Below are 17,120 nucleotides of genomic sequence, written 5' to 3'. Positions count from 1 at the left end.
GTGGTGTTGTTGACTAGAGGTCAACTGCACTGTGCAGATGTCGTTTGTATCTGAGCACTTATAGTATACAGTATACTTTCCATTTCAACTGTATATCAGAAGTTTTTCAGACTTCCCTCAACAAGTTGTTGGTTTCCCACAAAAGCTATTGTTTCACAAATTCAATTATGTCTGGTGTATGACGTCAGTATCTACATTGTGATAAAGATCTGTTTACCACTTCATCAAAATGTTCATTAAACAATAAAGGTACAGTTCAAGGTGTACGTTTACATACACCTTCGCCAAATGCATTTAAACTCAGTTTTTCACAATTCCTGACATTTAATCCGAGTAAAAATTCCCTGTCTTAGGTCAGTTAGGATCACCACTTTCTTTTAAGAATGTGAAATGTCAGAATAATAGTAGAGAGGATGATTTATTTCAGCATTTATTTATTTCATCACATTCCCAGTGGGTCAGAAGTTTACATACACTCAATTAGTATTTGGTAGCATTGCCTTTAAATTGTTTAACTTGGGTCAAAGGTTTCGGGTAGCCTTCCACAAGCTTCCCACAAGTTGGGTGAATTTTGGAGCATTTCTCCTGACAGAACGAGTGTAACTGAGTCAGGCTTGTAGGCCTCCTTGCTCGCACATGCTTTTTCAGTTCTGCCCACAAATTTTCTATGGGTTTGAGGTCAGGTCTTTGTGATGGCCACTCCAATACCTTGACTTTGTTGTCCTTAAGCCATTTTGCCACAACTTTGGAAGTATGCTTGGGGTCATTGTCCATTTGGAAGACCCATTTGCGACCAAGCTTTAACTTCCTGACTGATGTCTTGAGATGTTGCTTCAATATATCCACATCATTTTACTTCCTCATTATGCCATTTACTTTGTGAAGTGCACCAGTCCCTCCTGCAGCAAAGCACCCCCACAACATGATACTGCTACCCCCGTGCTTCACGGTTGGGATGGTGTTCTTTGGCTTGCAAGCCTCACACGTCATTTTATCTCTAAAATGTCTTGCACAACTAACTTAACTTGTTTTTATCACTTTAAACATGTATTTTGATATCCCACCCCTGTAAACGAAATTTGCTTGGCAGCGCGAGCGGAGAAGGAGAGTCTCATTTCATACAAGCGCATTTTCGTCCACGTTCCCTCTCCTCGATTAGTTTTTGACCTTTTCTCAAATAGAGGAGAGAAAGGATGGAGGAGAAAGGACGCAGAGGTTGAGCAAATCCAATTGAGAAAAGACCATAGTCTGGATTTGTAATGTAGGCCTTCACTTTAGCGTGCAGCGGGTATAAGAATAGCTTTAACACTTAGTGTCACGGTAATAAGCAAACATAAATCATAAAAGAATTAGTGTTTTACATGGAAGCCCACATTTAACTATACAGTATTATGACATTATTCAGGTCTCTAACTTCATTGTGTTATTCCATCATTATGTACATAGACAAAGGTTCGTCTGTTTAAATGGGTTTGAAGACCATTGAACTGTTCATGTGGAAAAGATTGGAGTGGAGAACATAATTCCTTACAAGACGGTCTGCCATTTTGATTGTGTTTTTATCATAGTAATTAGTAGACTTAATTGACCGTTTTATGCAAGTAATTTGAATATGTCGTCTTCCATTTAGAATTGGAATGGAATGTTTGCCACCTCTCCAGTTTGATAGTGAAATGTGTCGATCATGATTTACAAAGCGTGTGAAATACTTACCCACAACCAACTGCTAGTCTTGTCTGATAGAGGATCACATACCTTGGCTCTTGGCTTGATCTTTGGTTGGTATAGTAGCTTACCAGCCCCATGCTCACCCCCCCCCCCACCCCCGTAAGAAATTCATGTAATAGAATGTATCTTTGAGTGATAGCTATGTCTTGTAATTACAAAATGATAAAAGCCAAGTAATGTCATATTAGATTTACTAGATAACAGGACATTATTTTAGTGTGCGTTTCTGAACGTATGTCCGTGTCTCTATGCGTGCGTCTGCATGTCTGTGTGGGAGAGCTGCAGGCTGGAGTTACCTCTTTACCACATGTCTGGATGCTGTCCAGCTGTAATTCATCCAAATGTAGACACATTCTTCCGGCTCAGTGAGATTTTTAAGATCAACATGTTGAGGCGTTTTGTCTCCCCCCCCCCCTACCATAATACAATGAGCTCCAAACGTATTGGGACAGTGACACACGTTTTAGATTTTTGGTTCTGTACTCCAGCACTTTGGATTAATGTGGATGCTACCATTGTGTTGTGCTCATTAGGGAATTTATGGTAATTAATGCATAGTGCCATTTTTGAGTCACTTTTATTGTAAATAAGAGTAAAATATGTTTCTCAACACTTCTACATTAATGTGGATGCACGATTACGGATAATCCTGAATGAATAGCATTATTTACCATCCATTTCTACTGGGCAAAAATGATCTGAAACACAACCAAAACAAACAGCAAATGCATCCAAGTTTGTAGAGTCACAAGCTTGATGTAATCATTGTGTGCTATGAATATGGGACCAAATACTACACTTTTGACCACTGTAATATACACTGAGCATACCAAACATTAGGAACACCTTCCTAATATTGAGATGCAACCCTCCCGCCCGAGCACTTTAACCAAAGTTCTGGAGTACAGAGCCAAAACAATAAAACATTTGTCACTGTCCCAATACTTTTGGAGCTCACTGTACATTATGACAATTCTCCCACAATCTGGAACAATCAATATACACTACCGTTCAAAAGTTTGGGATCACTTAGAAAAGTTTTTGAAAGAAAAACACTTTTTTGTCCAATAACATCAAATTGATCAGAAATAGTGTCGATATTGCTCATGTTGTAAATGACTATTGTAGCTGGAAATGGCAGATTATTTGTGAAATATCTACATAGGCGTACAGAGACCCATTATCAGCAACCATCACTCCTGTGTTCCAATGGCACGTTGTGTTAGCTAATCCAAGTTTATCATTTTAAAAGGCTAACTGATCATTAGAAAACCCTTTTGCAATTATGTTAGCACAGCTGAAAACTGTTGTCCTGATTTAAATGAGCAATAAAACTGGCCTTCTTTTGACTAGTTGATTATCTGGAGCATCAGCATTTGTGGGTTCGATTACAGGCTCAAAATAGCCAGAAACAAAGACCTTTCTTCTGAAACTCGTTAGTCTATTCTTGTTCTGAGAAGTGACGGCTATTCCATGCGAGAAATTGCCAAGAAACTGAAGATCTTGTACAACGCTGTGTACTACTCCCATTACAGAACAGCGCAAACTGGCTCTAACCAGAATAGAAAGAGGAGTGGGTGGCCCCTGTGCACAACTGAGCAAGAGGACAAGAACATTAGAGAGTCTAGTTTGCGAAACAGACGCCTCACAAGTCCTCAACTGGCAGTTTCATTAAATAGTACCCGCAAAACACCAGTCTCAACGTCAACTGTGAAGAGGCGACTCCGGGATGCTGGCCTTCTAGGAAGAGTTGCAAAGAAAAAGCCATATCTCAGACTGGCCAATAAAAATAAAATAATAAGATGGGCAAAAGAACAGACACTGGACAGAGGAACTCTGCCTGTAAGACCAACATTATGGAGTCACCTCTTCACTGTTGACGTTGAGACTGGTGTTTTGCGGGTACTATTTAATGAAGCTGCCAGTTGAGGACTTGTTTCTCAAGCTTGACACACTAATGTACTTGTCCTCTTCACTAAACTTGGATTAGTTAGCACAACGTGCCATTGGAACACATGAGTGATGGTTGCTGATAATGGATGCCTATGTAGAAATACCATTACAAATCTGCCGTTTCCAGCTACCCTAGTCATTTACAACATTAACAATGTCTACACTGTATTTCTGATCAATTTGATATTTTAATGGACAAAAAATGTGCTTTTCTTTCAAAAACAGGGACATTTATAAGTGACCCCAAACTTTTGAACGGTAGTGTATGTATATTGCTTTTACATTCTTCTATGATAGATGAATGTTCCCTTAACATAAGTTTCTTATTTTCATATGTAAACATATATGAACTGTTACATGTAGATATACTGTATGTATAATAATAGAATATACTGCATGATGTATTTTCTTTGAAATATACACATTCAGTGTGAAATTAAAATATCTTAAACTATTCTTATTTTCCTAAAATAACATTTTTTGCACTCTAACCTTACCTGAACTACATTTTCAGCGGGTCGTCATTGTCTTTTGCTCATGAACATATGGTTAATGTAGTCTCTCTTCCTCCTGTCACTTTCAGCTGTATGGGGAATACAGCGAGCACCCGGGTGGGTCTGGCCGCCGGAGAGAGGCCACCCGACTGCTAACAGAGAGACAATGGAAGAAACACGACCACCATCACCATGGTCACCATCCGCAGCATCGCCATGGCCACCATCACCACAGCCACCACCATGGCCACCCCCACAGTCACACACATGGACACGGGCACCACAGCAGGCACAGGGGTCGGCAACACTCGGATGAGGCAGGACATGCACATATGGCTACAGAGCAAGGCGACCCTTTGACTATAAAGAAACGCCGCTCCTACTCAAAGTGCAGAGGTGAGGAGTCCATGCTCCGTAAAGTCTGTGGTGGTTAATTTCTTTACTATCAAATGAGGAGAGACAAACTTATCGCACAAGTCAGTCATACTTGAACTAAATCTTTATTCACTTATTATATGGGAGCAGGTCAATACAACACACATACATAAAGTGAATCGATTGAGTGCTGTATGATATTGATGTCTGGTGAAAGAATCACCCTCAGATGATTCGTTGAGAGCCCCGAGACAAAGGTACAAAGGTATTTAATAGCCAAGATACACCCCTTTCAGTCTACATCACAAACAACAGATGTATGGAATGGGTCACAAGGTTAAGATTTGTATGAAAGATACTTATAATTCACAGCAGACGTTATCTGCTGTAAAAAGCAGTTATCAAGGTCTGGCCCTGGGGTCATCTCTCCCTGGTATCCATTAGAACAAAAACATTAACTCGTGCTCTGGAATGCGCTAACACCCAAAGGCATCGTAAATCTTCCAGAGGCCCATCCTCAGTAGAACACACACAGATGAGCATTCTAACCTCTTATTCTGTTGCATAAAACAACCATTTGATGCAATAAACGTATTATAACATAATCTTGCAATTTTGCTTTCACAAGTTGCTGGTGTTAAATGAACTCGAACAGTGTTAAAGTGAATCATGTCTGTCATGTTGTTTGCTCAGACTGTGTAGCGCGGGTACAGAGGTTCCTGGTCACCAAGCTGGGAGAGGACTGGATCTTCCTGGTGCTGCTAGGTGTCTCAATGGCGCTGGTCAGCTGGACCATGGACTACACCAGCGCCAAGAGTCTACAATGTACTACAATACCCACAGTGCAACACATACTAAACAATCTTGTTTTATGATGACGCAATATGTTTCTATAATGCTTGCGTTTGAGCCACTGAACCATACAGTTGCATGAATGCTTTTACACCATAAATAATGATCTAGACTAGACACCTGGTTGCTTATTGTCAGAGGGTTAGGGTGAGTGGTTATCGAAAAGTGTTGCAAAATGGTTCCGTGGTACCCTTATATGCAAAATTCATTTTGCAAAACAAACATTACAAAACAGTATACTTGAAATTATGGTTACAGTCATTACCCATCTAGGGAGTTTAGAGAAGTTTGTATGATGGAGTCCCTCCAGGCACTGTTCTTGCACCGCTACTGTTCTAATTTTATATGCTACCTCTCAGTGATGTTATTCATAAACAGGGTCTATTTTCACTGATATATGGACGACACATCTGTACATTGTAAAAAAAACATTTGTCGATTCAACTTACAAATTTAAAATTCCATGTCAAGTCCAGTCCAGATTTTGTGTGGAGTTGAGGTTTTTCTTCAACCTAGTAAAGTTAATGGAACTGACAAATGTGAATTGAATAACTTGTTGAATGAAATTCATACATTTTAGTCAAATTAACAGATTTAAAAAAAAGTTGTGCTAACAAAGCTACTAAAGTTGATTTGACAAATTCCCTAAGTCTAGAGGACAAGTATTTGCTAGTCAGAAAAGCTAAACTAAGTTTTTTTAACTTACCAAATTTTGTTACCCGGCTGCCTTAAAATCTTAAGTTGTGTCAACTTCCAGGTGAAACAACTACTTTGAAAATGACCCATTTCAGAACTGAGGCTTTGAAATGATATAATATACACTGCTCAAAAAAACAAAGGGAACACTAAAATAACACATCCTAGATCTGAATTAATGAAATATTCTTATTAAATAATTTTTTTTTTACATAGTTGAATGTGCTGACAACAAAATCCCACAAAAATGATCAACGGAAATCAAATTTATCAACCCATGGAGGTCTGGATTTGGAGTCACACTCAAAATTAAACTGGAAAACCACACTACAGGCTGATCCAACTTTGATGTAATGTCCTTAAAACAAGTCACAATGAGGCTCAGTAGTGTGTGTGGCCTCCACGTGCCTGTATGACCTCCATACAATGCCTGGGAATGCTCCTGATGAGGTGGTGAATGGTCTCCTGAGGGATCTCCTCCCAGACCTGGGCTAAAGCATCCGCCAACTCCTGGACAGTCTGTGGTGCAACGTGGCGTTGGTGGATGGAGCGAGACATGATGTCCCAGATGTGCTCAATTGGATTCAGGTCTGGGGATCGGGCAGGCCAGTCCATAGCATCAATGCCTTCCTCTTGCAGGAACTGCTGACACACTCCAGCCACATGAGGTCTAGCACTGTCTTGCATTAGGAGGAACCCAGGGCCAACCGCACCAGCATATGGTCTCACAAGGGGTCTGAGGATCTCATCTCGGTACCTAATGGCAGTCAGGCTACCTCTGGCGAGCACATGGAGGGCTGTGCGGCCCCCCAAAAAATGCCACCCCACACCATGACTGACCCACCGCCAAACCGGTCATGCTGGAGGATGTTGCAGGCAGCAGAACGTTCTCCACGGCGTCTCCAGACTGTCACGTCTGTCACATGTGCTCAGTGCGAACCTGCCTTCATCTGTGAAGAGCACAGGGCGCCAGTGGCGAATTTGCCAATCTTGGTGTTCTCTGGCAAATGCCAAACGTCCTGCACGGTGTTGGGCTGTAAGCACAACCCCCACCTGTGGACGTCAGGCCCTCATACCACCCTCATGGAGTCTGTTTCTGACCGTTTAAGCAGACACATGCACATTTGTGGCCTGCTGGAGGTCATTTTGCAGGGCTCTGGCAGTGCTCCTCCTGCTCCTCCTTGCACAAAGGCGGAGGTAGCGGTCCTGCTGCTGGGTTGTTGCCCTCCTACGGCCTCCTCCACGTCTCCTGATATACTGGCCTGTCTCCTGGTAGCGCCTCCATGCTCTGGACACTACGCTGACAGACACAGCAAACCTTCTTGCCACAGCTGGCATTGATGTTCCATCCTGGATGAGCTGCACTACCTGAGCCACTTGTGTGGGTTGTAGACTCCGTCTCATGCTACCACTAGAGTGAAAGCACCGCCAGCATTCAAAAGTGACCAAAACATCAGCCAGGAAGCATAGGAACAGAGAAGTGGTCTGTGGTCCCCACCTGCAGAACCCCTCCTTTATTGGGGGTGTCTTGCTAATTGCCTATAATTTCCACCTGTTGTCAATTCCATTTGCACAACAGCATGTGAAATTTATTGTCAATCAGTGTTGCTTCCTAAGTGGACAGTTTGATTTCACAGAAGTGTGATTGACTTCGAGTTACATTGTGTTGTGTGTTCCCTTTATTTTTTTGAGCAGTGTATTTCAGTGGGGAACATTATGCTCCCATCTGTCTCTTGCTTTTCCGGCAGTGTCGAAACTGACAGTACACTCAACCAACCAACAGATCACTTTACCCACAATGGCATTCTCAGTAACAGTAGGCAGGTTTCCATTGACCCAGGTTTATTCAACAAAAGCAATGTGGCAAAAAAGATCGTTGCAACATATGTAATGGAAACGGCAGATATAGGAGAAACTTTATTTTTTCGAACTGTCTTTATTGCGACAAATGATGATGGAAACTGTGTTTTCTAATTAAATGATGATTAACTAATAATTTTGATGGTACATGGGGCACGTGATGTCACCCCATAACTCTAAAGCGCCACATCACAGTTTATTCTAAATACCTACTGCTTGCAAAATCTATTTTTTTTTTCAACTATAAAAATAATGTTTCTTTGCAGGACAAGGATTGTTCTGACTTTCAAGAGTGCCTGAATTGCTTCAACTTGCTTTTCTGGTTGGCTGGCTAGGTTCACCATCCAATTGTTTTAGATCTACAGGAGTGCAGTTTTCACCATGAGACAGACCATGGCGATACGTTGGCACATGATAATTATTTGAATATGGCAAATATTAGTAAATTATACACCGGGTGGATCTACTCCTGAATGCTGATTGCTTAAAAATGCATTCCAGCTGGTGTCAATTCCACAAGTTACCACCGGCTAAATATATGAAGTTAAAATGCCTATTTACTCTGTTCCATCAGACTGCCCAATCCACTGTCTCATCAGCCCAGCCAGGCAATTTATAAACTTGATCTCCACTATAAAAAGCATCTTCACATTATCTCAGATTTCTTTTAGACTAAAATTTAGTTTTCGACAGCAGAGATTTGTATAAACCTTGCTGTCTGTCTCTCCGACATTTGCAACATTGTTTCAATATTCAAATTCAATCTCCAGCTCCATAGTAATGACCGTGTCGGGAGTCGGGACGATACAGAAAGACATGCAGGTAGGGTTTCTCAGCCAGTCGAAAATCATGAATCAGCTTGCATAATTTTTATGGATATTATACAAAGAAATGTAAAATTGAAAAAATATCAAACAAAACGAAGTGCAGGTAGTTTGCAATCTTTCCAGCTACAGCTTGAAGTATTGTGTTAGCTGTGCTGTGTCCTCTGTTGGCTGTACTGTCTGACATGACTGTGCGTTAGCCATAGTTAGTTGACATGGCTAGCTAGTAAGCTATTTTCTTTCTAAATGTTGACAAAAAAAAATCACTGGGCAAGTTAATGGAAACAAAACTACTGACAGAAACGTTTTTCTTGTTTTCTTTTTACATGAGGTTGTTTATCTACCTACGTTGAATGCACTAACCGATAAATGCATCCAAATGTAAATACACAACGCACGGATGCAAAACATGCTGGGTATTATACTAATGAGCCCCCCCCCCCAAAAAAATATAAATCATCTGAACTTGACATGTTCAGTCAACACTACTGTTATGTTGCTTCTGTTGATTTGACTTCATGGTTGTGAATTTGATTTAATACATTTTGAAATTTAAGATTTTTTTTGTCAACCCAACACATTATTCAAATGTAGTTTTCTTGGCTAGACAAAACGAGTCATTTTGACTGAATCTCAAGATCTTTTTTTCACTGTGTCCATTTCAATGAAACATAGTGACGCTCAACAAGTCAGTGCCCCTCTAATGCCAAGAGAAACGTCTACAAGTGAAAACAGACATCTGTCAGTCCAGATGGATTGACAGTTGCCCCTCGCAAACCCCATCTTCCAGTGTTTTTTTTCTTTGTAACTGTCTGTGTCAGTGTCTGCCCTGTCACAACCAACTTCCCTTTCTCCTCTCTTCTCACCTCCATTACCTTATCCTCCACCCTCTTCCCTGATCTTCACCCCTTGTTCTGTCTCCCCCCTCATTTCCTTCCTCCCTCTTGCTCTTCTCCCCCCCCCTCCCCTGTGTTTTTCTCATCTTCTCCAATACCTTCCTGCTTTTTCTCACATTCCTTCTCATGCCTCACTTTCACCCCCCTCCTCAATCCTCCTCTCCCATCCCTCTGTCCCTCCCTCTGTCCCCATGTCAGTGTACAAGTGGATTCACTGGGAGCTGAGGGGTAATGTCCTGCTCCAGTACCTGGCCTGGGTCAGCTATCCTATGGTGCTCATCATGTTCGCCTCCTCCTTCTGCCACCTGGTTGCCCCACAAGCCATCGGTGTGTACAAGCTCAATGCTTACTGCTTACTTTCCCCACCACCCGCCACCCCTAATGACCTGTTACCCGCAATCTGTTATCCATTGATTTTTCTCCCCTCTCTGCTTGCGTACCTACCTAGCCCTGGCCTGACACACGGATGTCCTCACTATATATCTAGAGTTATGACCCTTTTATTGTTGTTCAGTCAAATGCATATATATTTTTTCCTGTTAAACAGCGATTTTGTAATTATTTTTCTTCCCCGACCTCTTTTCACCTCACCACCCTGTTTGTCTTTGTTTCTCTCTGTGTCGCTCTCTGTCTGTGTCTCTCTCTCTCTCTCTCTCTCTCTCTCTCTCTCTCTCTCTCTCTCTCTCTCTCTCTCTCTCTCTCTTTTCAACTCACCGCCCTGTTTGTCTTTGTTTCTCTCTGTGTCGCTCTCTGTCTGTGTGTCTCTCTCTCTCTCTTTTCAACTCACCGCCCTGTTTGTCTTTCTATTTCTCTCTGTGTCTCATGCTCTCTCTTTCTGTGTCTCCCTGTGTCTCTCGCTCTCTCTTTCTGTGTCTCCCTGTGTCTCACGCTCTCTCTTTCTGTGTCTCCCTGTGTCTCACACTCTCTCTTTCTGTGTCTCCCTGTGTCTCACGCTCTCTCTTTCTGTGTCTCCCTGTGTCTCTCGCTCTCTCTGTCTGTCTCTCTCTGTGTGTCTTTCTCTTTCAGGCTCTGGTATTCCTGAGCTGAAGACCATTCTCAGAGGCGTAGTGCTGAAGGAGTATCTGACTCTCAAGGCTTTTATTGCCAAGGTCATTGGTCTGACTGCAGGTCTGGGCAGTGGGATGCCAGTGGGGAAAGAGGTGGGTTACACACACTCACATCTGATTCCCTGATTACAGCTGTCTAAAAAGCCACTAAAAGTTTCCTTGTTTCTGACCCCTTTCTATTTGTCCTTCATATTGCTTCCCAAGGGCCCATTTGTTCACATAGCCAGCATTTGTGCTGCTGTGCTGAGCAAGTGTATGATGTTCTTCTCAGGAGTCAATCAGGTAAGCTGTTACTTGACCAGCATTGAGAATAAGGAGGACATTACAGTTTTGTCGGATCACTTCGCATTATACTTTTAGGCGTTTTTCATTGACTCTCTCTTTTCCTCCCTCTGTTCCTTACTGGTATGGGATCCTCTTATCCCCTTTCACTCTCTCTCTCTCTTGCTCGCTCGGTCTCTCTCTCTCTCTGTGTGTGTGTCAGTAGAGCCCATACTGCTACACAGACATCCTCACAGTTGGCTGTGCAGTTGGGGTGGGCTGTTGTTTCGGTACCCCTCTTGGAGGTACAACACTATATTCCTTTTCTTTCTCTCAATTCACCTTCCATTCATCTAGTATAAAGCAAGCTATGAAATCAGCTGAAACAATTGTCATGTGTCTGACAATCAATATAGGCGTGGTGCTGAAATATCCTTTTAAAAAAAAAAAGGATTTGTGACCGGGTCATCATAGCAAGCCTTCAGTGTATAGTAAATATGCAATCTAGACTTTGACTGCATGCCACATTTTGTAATATCACATCTGAATGATATTTTACCAGTCTTTCTTTGATCCTGCCGTTCCACCAGGGGTGCTGTTCAGTATCGAGGTGACGTCCACTTACTTTGCTGTGAGGAACTACTGGAGAGGATATTTTGCCGCCACCTTCAGTGCCTTTATATTCAGAGTGCTCTCTGTGTTCAACAAAGACGCAGGTGGGTCAATGTACTATGACATCGGCATGGGATGCACGCTTTTTGGTCAACACATAAACACTTTGTGACGGCTGTCGACAAACATGCTTTGGCTCGAGGGAACCCTTTCCCATAGAACCGTATCTGTGAAATGATATAGGCCAATTCCGGTATGATAATGAAAGCAGAGATTCTGCTCGGTGTTGCCTTCTGGTTTCCTCTATGTTGTATAGTATGCATGTATACATTCTAACACTCGATCTCCCTCTTCCCCTGTCTTTTTGTCCACCACAGTCACCATCACTGCTCTCTTCCGCACCAAGTTCCGCATGGATTTCCCCTTTGACCTCCAGGAGCTGCCAGCGTTTGCCATCATCGGGTGAGAGAAAGGGTCGAGAGGGGGCCCCAGGAGCGTGGTGAGGGCACGGTGACCGCACTGTGTGTAGTTCTTTGTCACAACCCAACATGAATGCGTGATCTCAGTCTATGTGCCACGAATCTCTTCATATTGGTAGTTATCACAAGAACGGAGATGCTGTGAATGGTTTTTGCTTGCTGGTGCGCTTGCTTCAGCTTCCTAGACTACAGAGCTGGAAATAAATATATTATAGGCTAGATCAACACCAACTAAATGAACAGCTGAAGCAAGCGCATATACACTGAGTGTACAAAACATTAAGAGCACCTGCTCTTTCCATGACACAGACTGACCAGGTGAATTCAGGTGAAAGCTATGATCCCCTGTTGAGGTCACCTGTTAAGTTCACTTCAATCAGTGTTGATAAAGGGGAGGAGACAGGTTAAAGAAGGATTTTTTTAAAGCCTTGAGACAATTGTGTATGAGTGTCATTCAGAGGGTAAATGGAACCGCAACTCTGCTGAGGTTTTTCACGCTCAACAGTTTCCCGTGTGTATCAAGAATGGTCCACCACCGAAAGGACATCCGGCCAACTTGACACAACTGTGGGAAGCTTTGGAGTCAACATGGGCCAGTATCCCCGTGGAACGCTTTTGACACCTTGTAGAGTCCATGCCCCAATGAATTTAGGCTGTTTTGAGGGCAAAAAGGGTGAGGGATGTGCAATTAAATATCCGAAAGGTGTTCTTAATGTTTTGTGCACTCTGTGTATATTCTTCAGAAAATGTACCTTTTTTGTTCTTATTTGGACCTTGAGAGTGAGTGAGGTAAAGGTCCTGGTGGTTGTCTCTTCAGGATCTCCTGCGGGTTCCTGGGGGCCTTCTTCGTCTGGCTGAACCGCCAGGTGGTGCTGTTCATGAGGAAACCCAATGCCATGACACGCTTCCTCACCAGACAGTGAGTTACAGGGATTGGGGAGGTATTTTGATAAGACACTTGAGAAAAATGCACAGCTGAATTGGAGAGGATCAGGCTAGGGACATAGATGGGAATATAAATCGAATAGAATCATTCATTGTCCTCCTCCAAATAAATGATTGTTGCTGACTGGTAGATTTTACAAAAACAGACAGAGAATCAAACCATCAACCAGACTGACCGATCCGTCTATAAGCAATCTGTGGTCCCTGAAAAATCAATTAGTTACACACACTCGCTCTAATACAAATGAATGATTTAACAGCAACCAGTGCAGCTGCTTTTGTCAGAGCTGCACATATTTACACTGTAGATTATGGACGGGAACGCTGAAATTAGACCAACAGAGAGCAGGACGGGGTAATTATATTGTCAGCTTTGAAAGTGTTAAATTGGTGCTTGTTCTTAGGGCTGTCCTACAGGGAGACAGAGGGGGGTTATCTTCTAGGAGGAGAAGCAGGACATTTTTGAAGAGGGTATTGTGGCATAGGGTGCAGTTATTTCGAAAAGGTTATACGGAAAAGTATTACAAAATATTAAAAGTATCAAAGTATTCACACTTTTGTTGTGTTACAAAGTGGGATTAAAATGGATTTGTCATTTTTTTGTCAATGATCTACACAAAATACTCTGTCAAATTGGAAGAACATATACAGTGGGGCAAAAAAGTATTTAGTCAGCCACCAATTGTGCAAGTTCTCCCACTTAAAAAGATGAGAGAGGCCTGTAATTTACATCATAGGTATACTTCAACGATGACAGACAAAATGAGACTAGAAATCCAGAAAATCACATTGTAGGATTTTTAACGAATTAATTTGCAAATTATGGTGGAAAGTAAGTATTAAGGGGGGTGAATACTTTCTGAAGGCCCTGTAGATCCTATTTAGCAGATCATTTTATCCAAAACGATTTACAGTCACGCGTGCATACATTTTACATGCGGGTGGTCCCGGAAATCAAATCCACTATCCTGGCGTTGCAGGCGCCCTCTACCAGCTGAGCTACAAAGAACCACAGGGATATAGGGTTGTAACGCAGAGTAGAAAGTAGAAAGAGAATGGCTGTTTTTAATCCTTATTCTCTCACCAGCCGACTGATTTTCCCCGGTGTTGTGACCTTAGTGATAGCCACCTTGACCTTTCCCCCTGGATTTGGACAGTTCATGGCTGGAGAGGTCAGATTTCAAATCCAATTTTGTTTGCCCATTTACTGTTGTTGTCTGTCACCATGTTAAAATGACTATACTCTGTGGAAGACCCTGTTTATCGGGACTTGAAAACACTTCGGTAACACTTTATAACACGTTCATGAATAAGCATAAATTATTATAAAGTGTTACAAATATTGTTATGCTTGGCTAAAATGCGACTTATCTACTATTCTCAATCATGAAAATTTTAACTGCAGACACATTCATAGGATCATCTAAAGAGTACGACTATTTACCAAAATGTGTGGATTGTTAGCTCTCCGTTTAATTTCAACCCAAAATATCTAAGTGGTGACTTTGAATCTACGTTGAACTCATTGGATTTAAATACAGTCATCAACGTAAGTGCGTTTTTATTTATTTTTTATTTAACCAAAATCCAATCACATGGTGTCATTTTCTCACATTGAATTCAAGTTAGTTGACAACTCAACCAGGTGTAAATCGAAGCTAGACGTTGCCCTGACATCTATGCCTAGTGGGCTGACTGCCAGTACCAGTATGTTTCTGCTTTCATGAGAATTCCACCAGGAGTTGGCACCCAGGCTAACACTGGACTGGGTAGAATCTAGATGGTCAATATTAGCTAGATATTCATTGAAGAGGCCTCTTTGCCCAGCTATGTAGAAACAGCCCAGGTTAACCATGTGTTTCGAGACCCCTTTAAAATAGCCTCCTTAGTTAGTGCCGAATGAGGTGTGTGGGTGACATCTTCACCCTCAAGCTACAATGTTTAACACCTTTTTAAGATCTGACTTGTGCCCCGTTTCTATGGTGCTAAAATGCAGAGGTATTTCTGAAACCGACCATTCTGCTCACAGTACAGTATTGGCATTTATTTCAAAACCTCTGTTTTGGCAATATATTGAATAGGCCTATGGGTTGACATATGTGATGCACACAAAACAATCTTCATCTGCAGTATTTTGAACAAGTTCTAACTATAGTACAGTTGGGTTTTGTAAAAATATCACTCTATATATTTTAAACTATTCATTACACGGTTTAAAACAATTTATCCCAAACTCTTTTAACACCGACACTTTTTAACAAAATGTTTCATTAAAACCTTTTTAACAGTACTTGCCATTACTTTTCCCTCATCCTTCCCCTTCTTTCATGCCACATACAGCTGATGCCCAGAGAATGCATCAACTCACTGTTCGACAACTTCACCTGGACTAAAATCTGGGGCTCCCCCCTTCCCCCCGGCCTGGGGCGCTCCTCTGCCTGGCTGCACCCCGACGTCAGCGTCTTTGTCATCCTCCTCCTCTTCTTCGTCATGAAGGTACCCTTCCTCATTCCCCTGCTCCGTTTGTTTTTCCTTCTCCTCCACCCCGTAGTGTTTCTCCGTATAGTCACACATTGCACATAGCGTCACTCAATGACAATGACAGACTCCTGGTTGAGTCACTCATCTCAGTAGAATATGAATCTCCTACAGAGAAGAACCCTGTAGTGGAGATGTAATCCTCAACACACCATCAGTATCACACTTGACATAGTTGCCTAGAGATTTCCACTGTGTGTACTGGAGGATAAGAGTGCAATACTGTGAGTGTTAGCGTCAGTATGTTTAGTGTTTCCCATTGAGAATAAATAGATTTGTATCTGGTCGCAATGGTATTGTTGGATTGGAGAACGGTCATGGAATAGAGCGGTCGGGAATGTAGTCTGTTATGTGAAAAATACCTTTCAAGTCAAATCATTCGTCTACACAATGGTGGAAGTACTAAGATGCGTTAATTCTGCTCAGTTAGTAATTTAATTCCACCCATGTCTCAGTTTTGGATGTCTGCTGTTTCGACGACGATGCCCATCCCTTCTGGAGCCTTCATGCCCGTCTTCATACTCGGTAAACAGAAGCGCAACGTTATGTCATTAGTCTAAACATGAACACAAATTCCATATCAGTTTTAAATATTTTGTCTCATGGAAATTGACATTATCGTTCGGTGGTGAAATAATCTGATCGAGCGATCCAATGTAGGCCTACAGTACATGACTATGGTATAAAGCATCATGGATAATCATGAAGTAGAGCATTCTGGGTAGTTTTTAAATCGGTGTACCTTCAAGGATGAGATGTCATATATAAAGAGTGGAAAATCATTAGTGAGCCACAGAGATAGATGAGTGCTTAGAAGAAGGTCAAATTAACATTGAGTGGTCGCAGGAGGGGGGGATAAATGTCTGATAGCCAACATAATAGCAACGTAAACATGACATTCCACCTCCCATATCCCCCATCATCTCTTTCTCCCCAGGAGCCTCTTTCGGCCGACTGGTAGGGGAGATCATGGCTACCCTCTTCCCCCACGGGATTCTGTTTGATGGAATCTTGTACCGCATCATCCCAGGAGGGTACGCTGTCATTGGTCAGTCTCCCTTTCCACGTCCTCCTCTCCCTCTCTCTGTCAGTGCCTGCCCGTCATCCGCCTTTGGTGTGATAGTGAAATGTCACTGTCTGTTCTCTCTCTCCTGTCCTCCGCTGTCTCGGTGGCCCATAAACCTATACGCGACCATTAATCTCCTTCATCTTCCCTCTCTCGCCCTACACATCCCCCCCTCCCCTCTTTACCGCCGCTCCTTTAATTCCATCCCCCTTTTCCCTTTCTTCCTTCGCTATACCCACGTGCCGTTCTGTACATCAATCATCCCCCTGCTTTTCAGCCCTGAGTCCCTGATGTTTCTCCTCCTCATCCCTTGTTCTTTACCCCATGCCTCGTCTTTTCTTTCCCTCCTGCCATCCCTCCTATACTTGTCCCTCGACTGTGAGTGCCGCGTTGCCTCTTCCCATTAATCACTCCCATTGTTTTCCCATCCACCCATCACCCCCCCTTTTCATATCTCCCTCTCCTGTGGATCAT

The 17,120-nt window shown here is 42.5% G+C and overlaps 1 protein-coding gene across 3 annotated transcripts in view; it reads left to right on the top strand.

Moving 5' to 3' along the window:
• The window catches only part of LOC112264830 (chloride channel protein 1), a 45,809-nt gene that overhangs the window by 21,625 nt on the left and 7,064 nt on the right, over positions 1-17,120 (top strand). For 2 of the 3 annotated variants that reach the window (XM_042295633.1, XM_042295635.1), the window contains 13 exons: positions 4,265-4,571; positions 5,244-5,375; positions 9,877-10,005; positions 10,705-10,838; positions 10,950-11,027; positions 11,233-11,311; positions 11,597-11,722; positions 11,996-12,080; positions 12,915-13,016; positions 14,130-14,214; positions 15,383-15,538; positions 16,036-16,105; positions 16,518-16,628. In XM_042295633.1, coding sequence (XP_042151567.1) covers positions 4,265-4,571; positions 5,244-5,375; positions 9,877-10,005; positions 10,705-10,838; positions 10,950-11,027; positions 11,233-11,311; positions 11,597-11,722; positions 11,996-12,080; positions 12,915-13,016; positions 14,130-14,214; positions 15,383-15,538; positions 16,036-16,105; positions 16,518-16,628 — 1,594 coding nt within the window. The remainder of the gene's footprint in view (positions 1-4,264; positions 4,572-5,243; positions 5,376-9,876; positions 10,006-10,704; positions 10,839-10,949; positions 11,028-11,232; positions 11,312-11,596; positions 11,723-11,995; positions 12,081-12,914; positions 13,017-14,129; positions 14,215-15,382; positions 15,539-16,035; positions 16,106-16,517; positions 16,629-17,120) is intronic. The other variant, XM_042295634.1, reaches the window with a different exon arrangement.

The sequence above is a fragment of the Oncorhynchus tshawytscha genome, linkage group LG13 (assembly GCF_018296145.1).
Source record: "Oncorhynchus tshawytscha isolate Ot180627B linkage group LG13, Otsh_v2.0, whole genome shotgun sequence".
Taxonomy (NCBI): Eukaryota; Metazoa; Chordata; class Actinopteri; order Salmoniformes; family Salmonidae; genus Oncorhynchus; species Oncorhynchus tshawytscha.
This window is presented reverse-complemented; position numbering and strand designations above follow the sequence as displayed.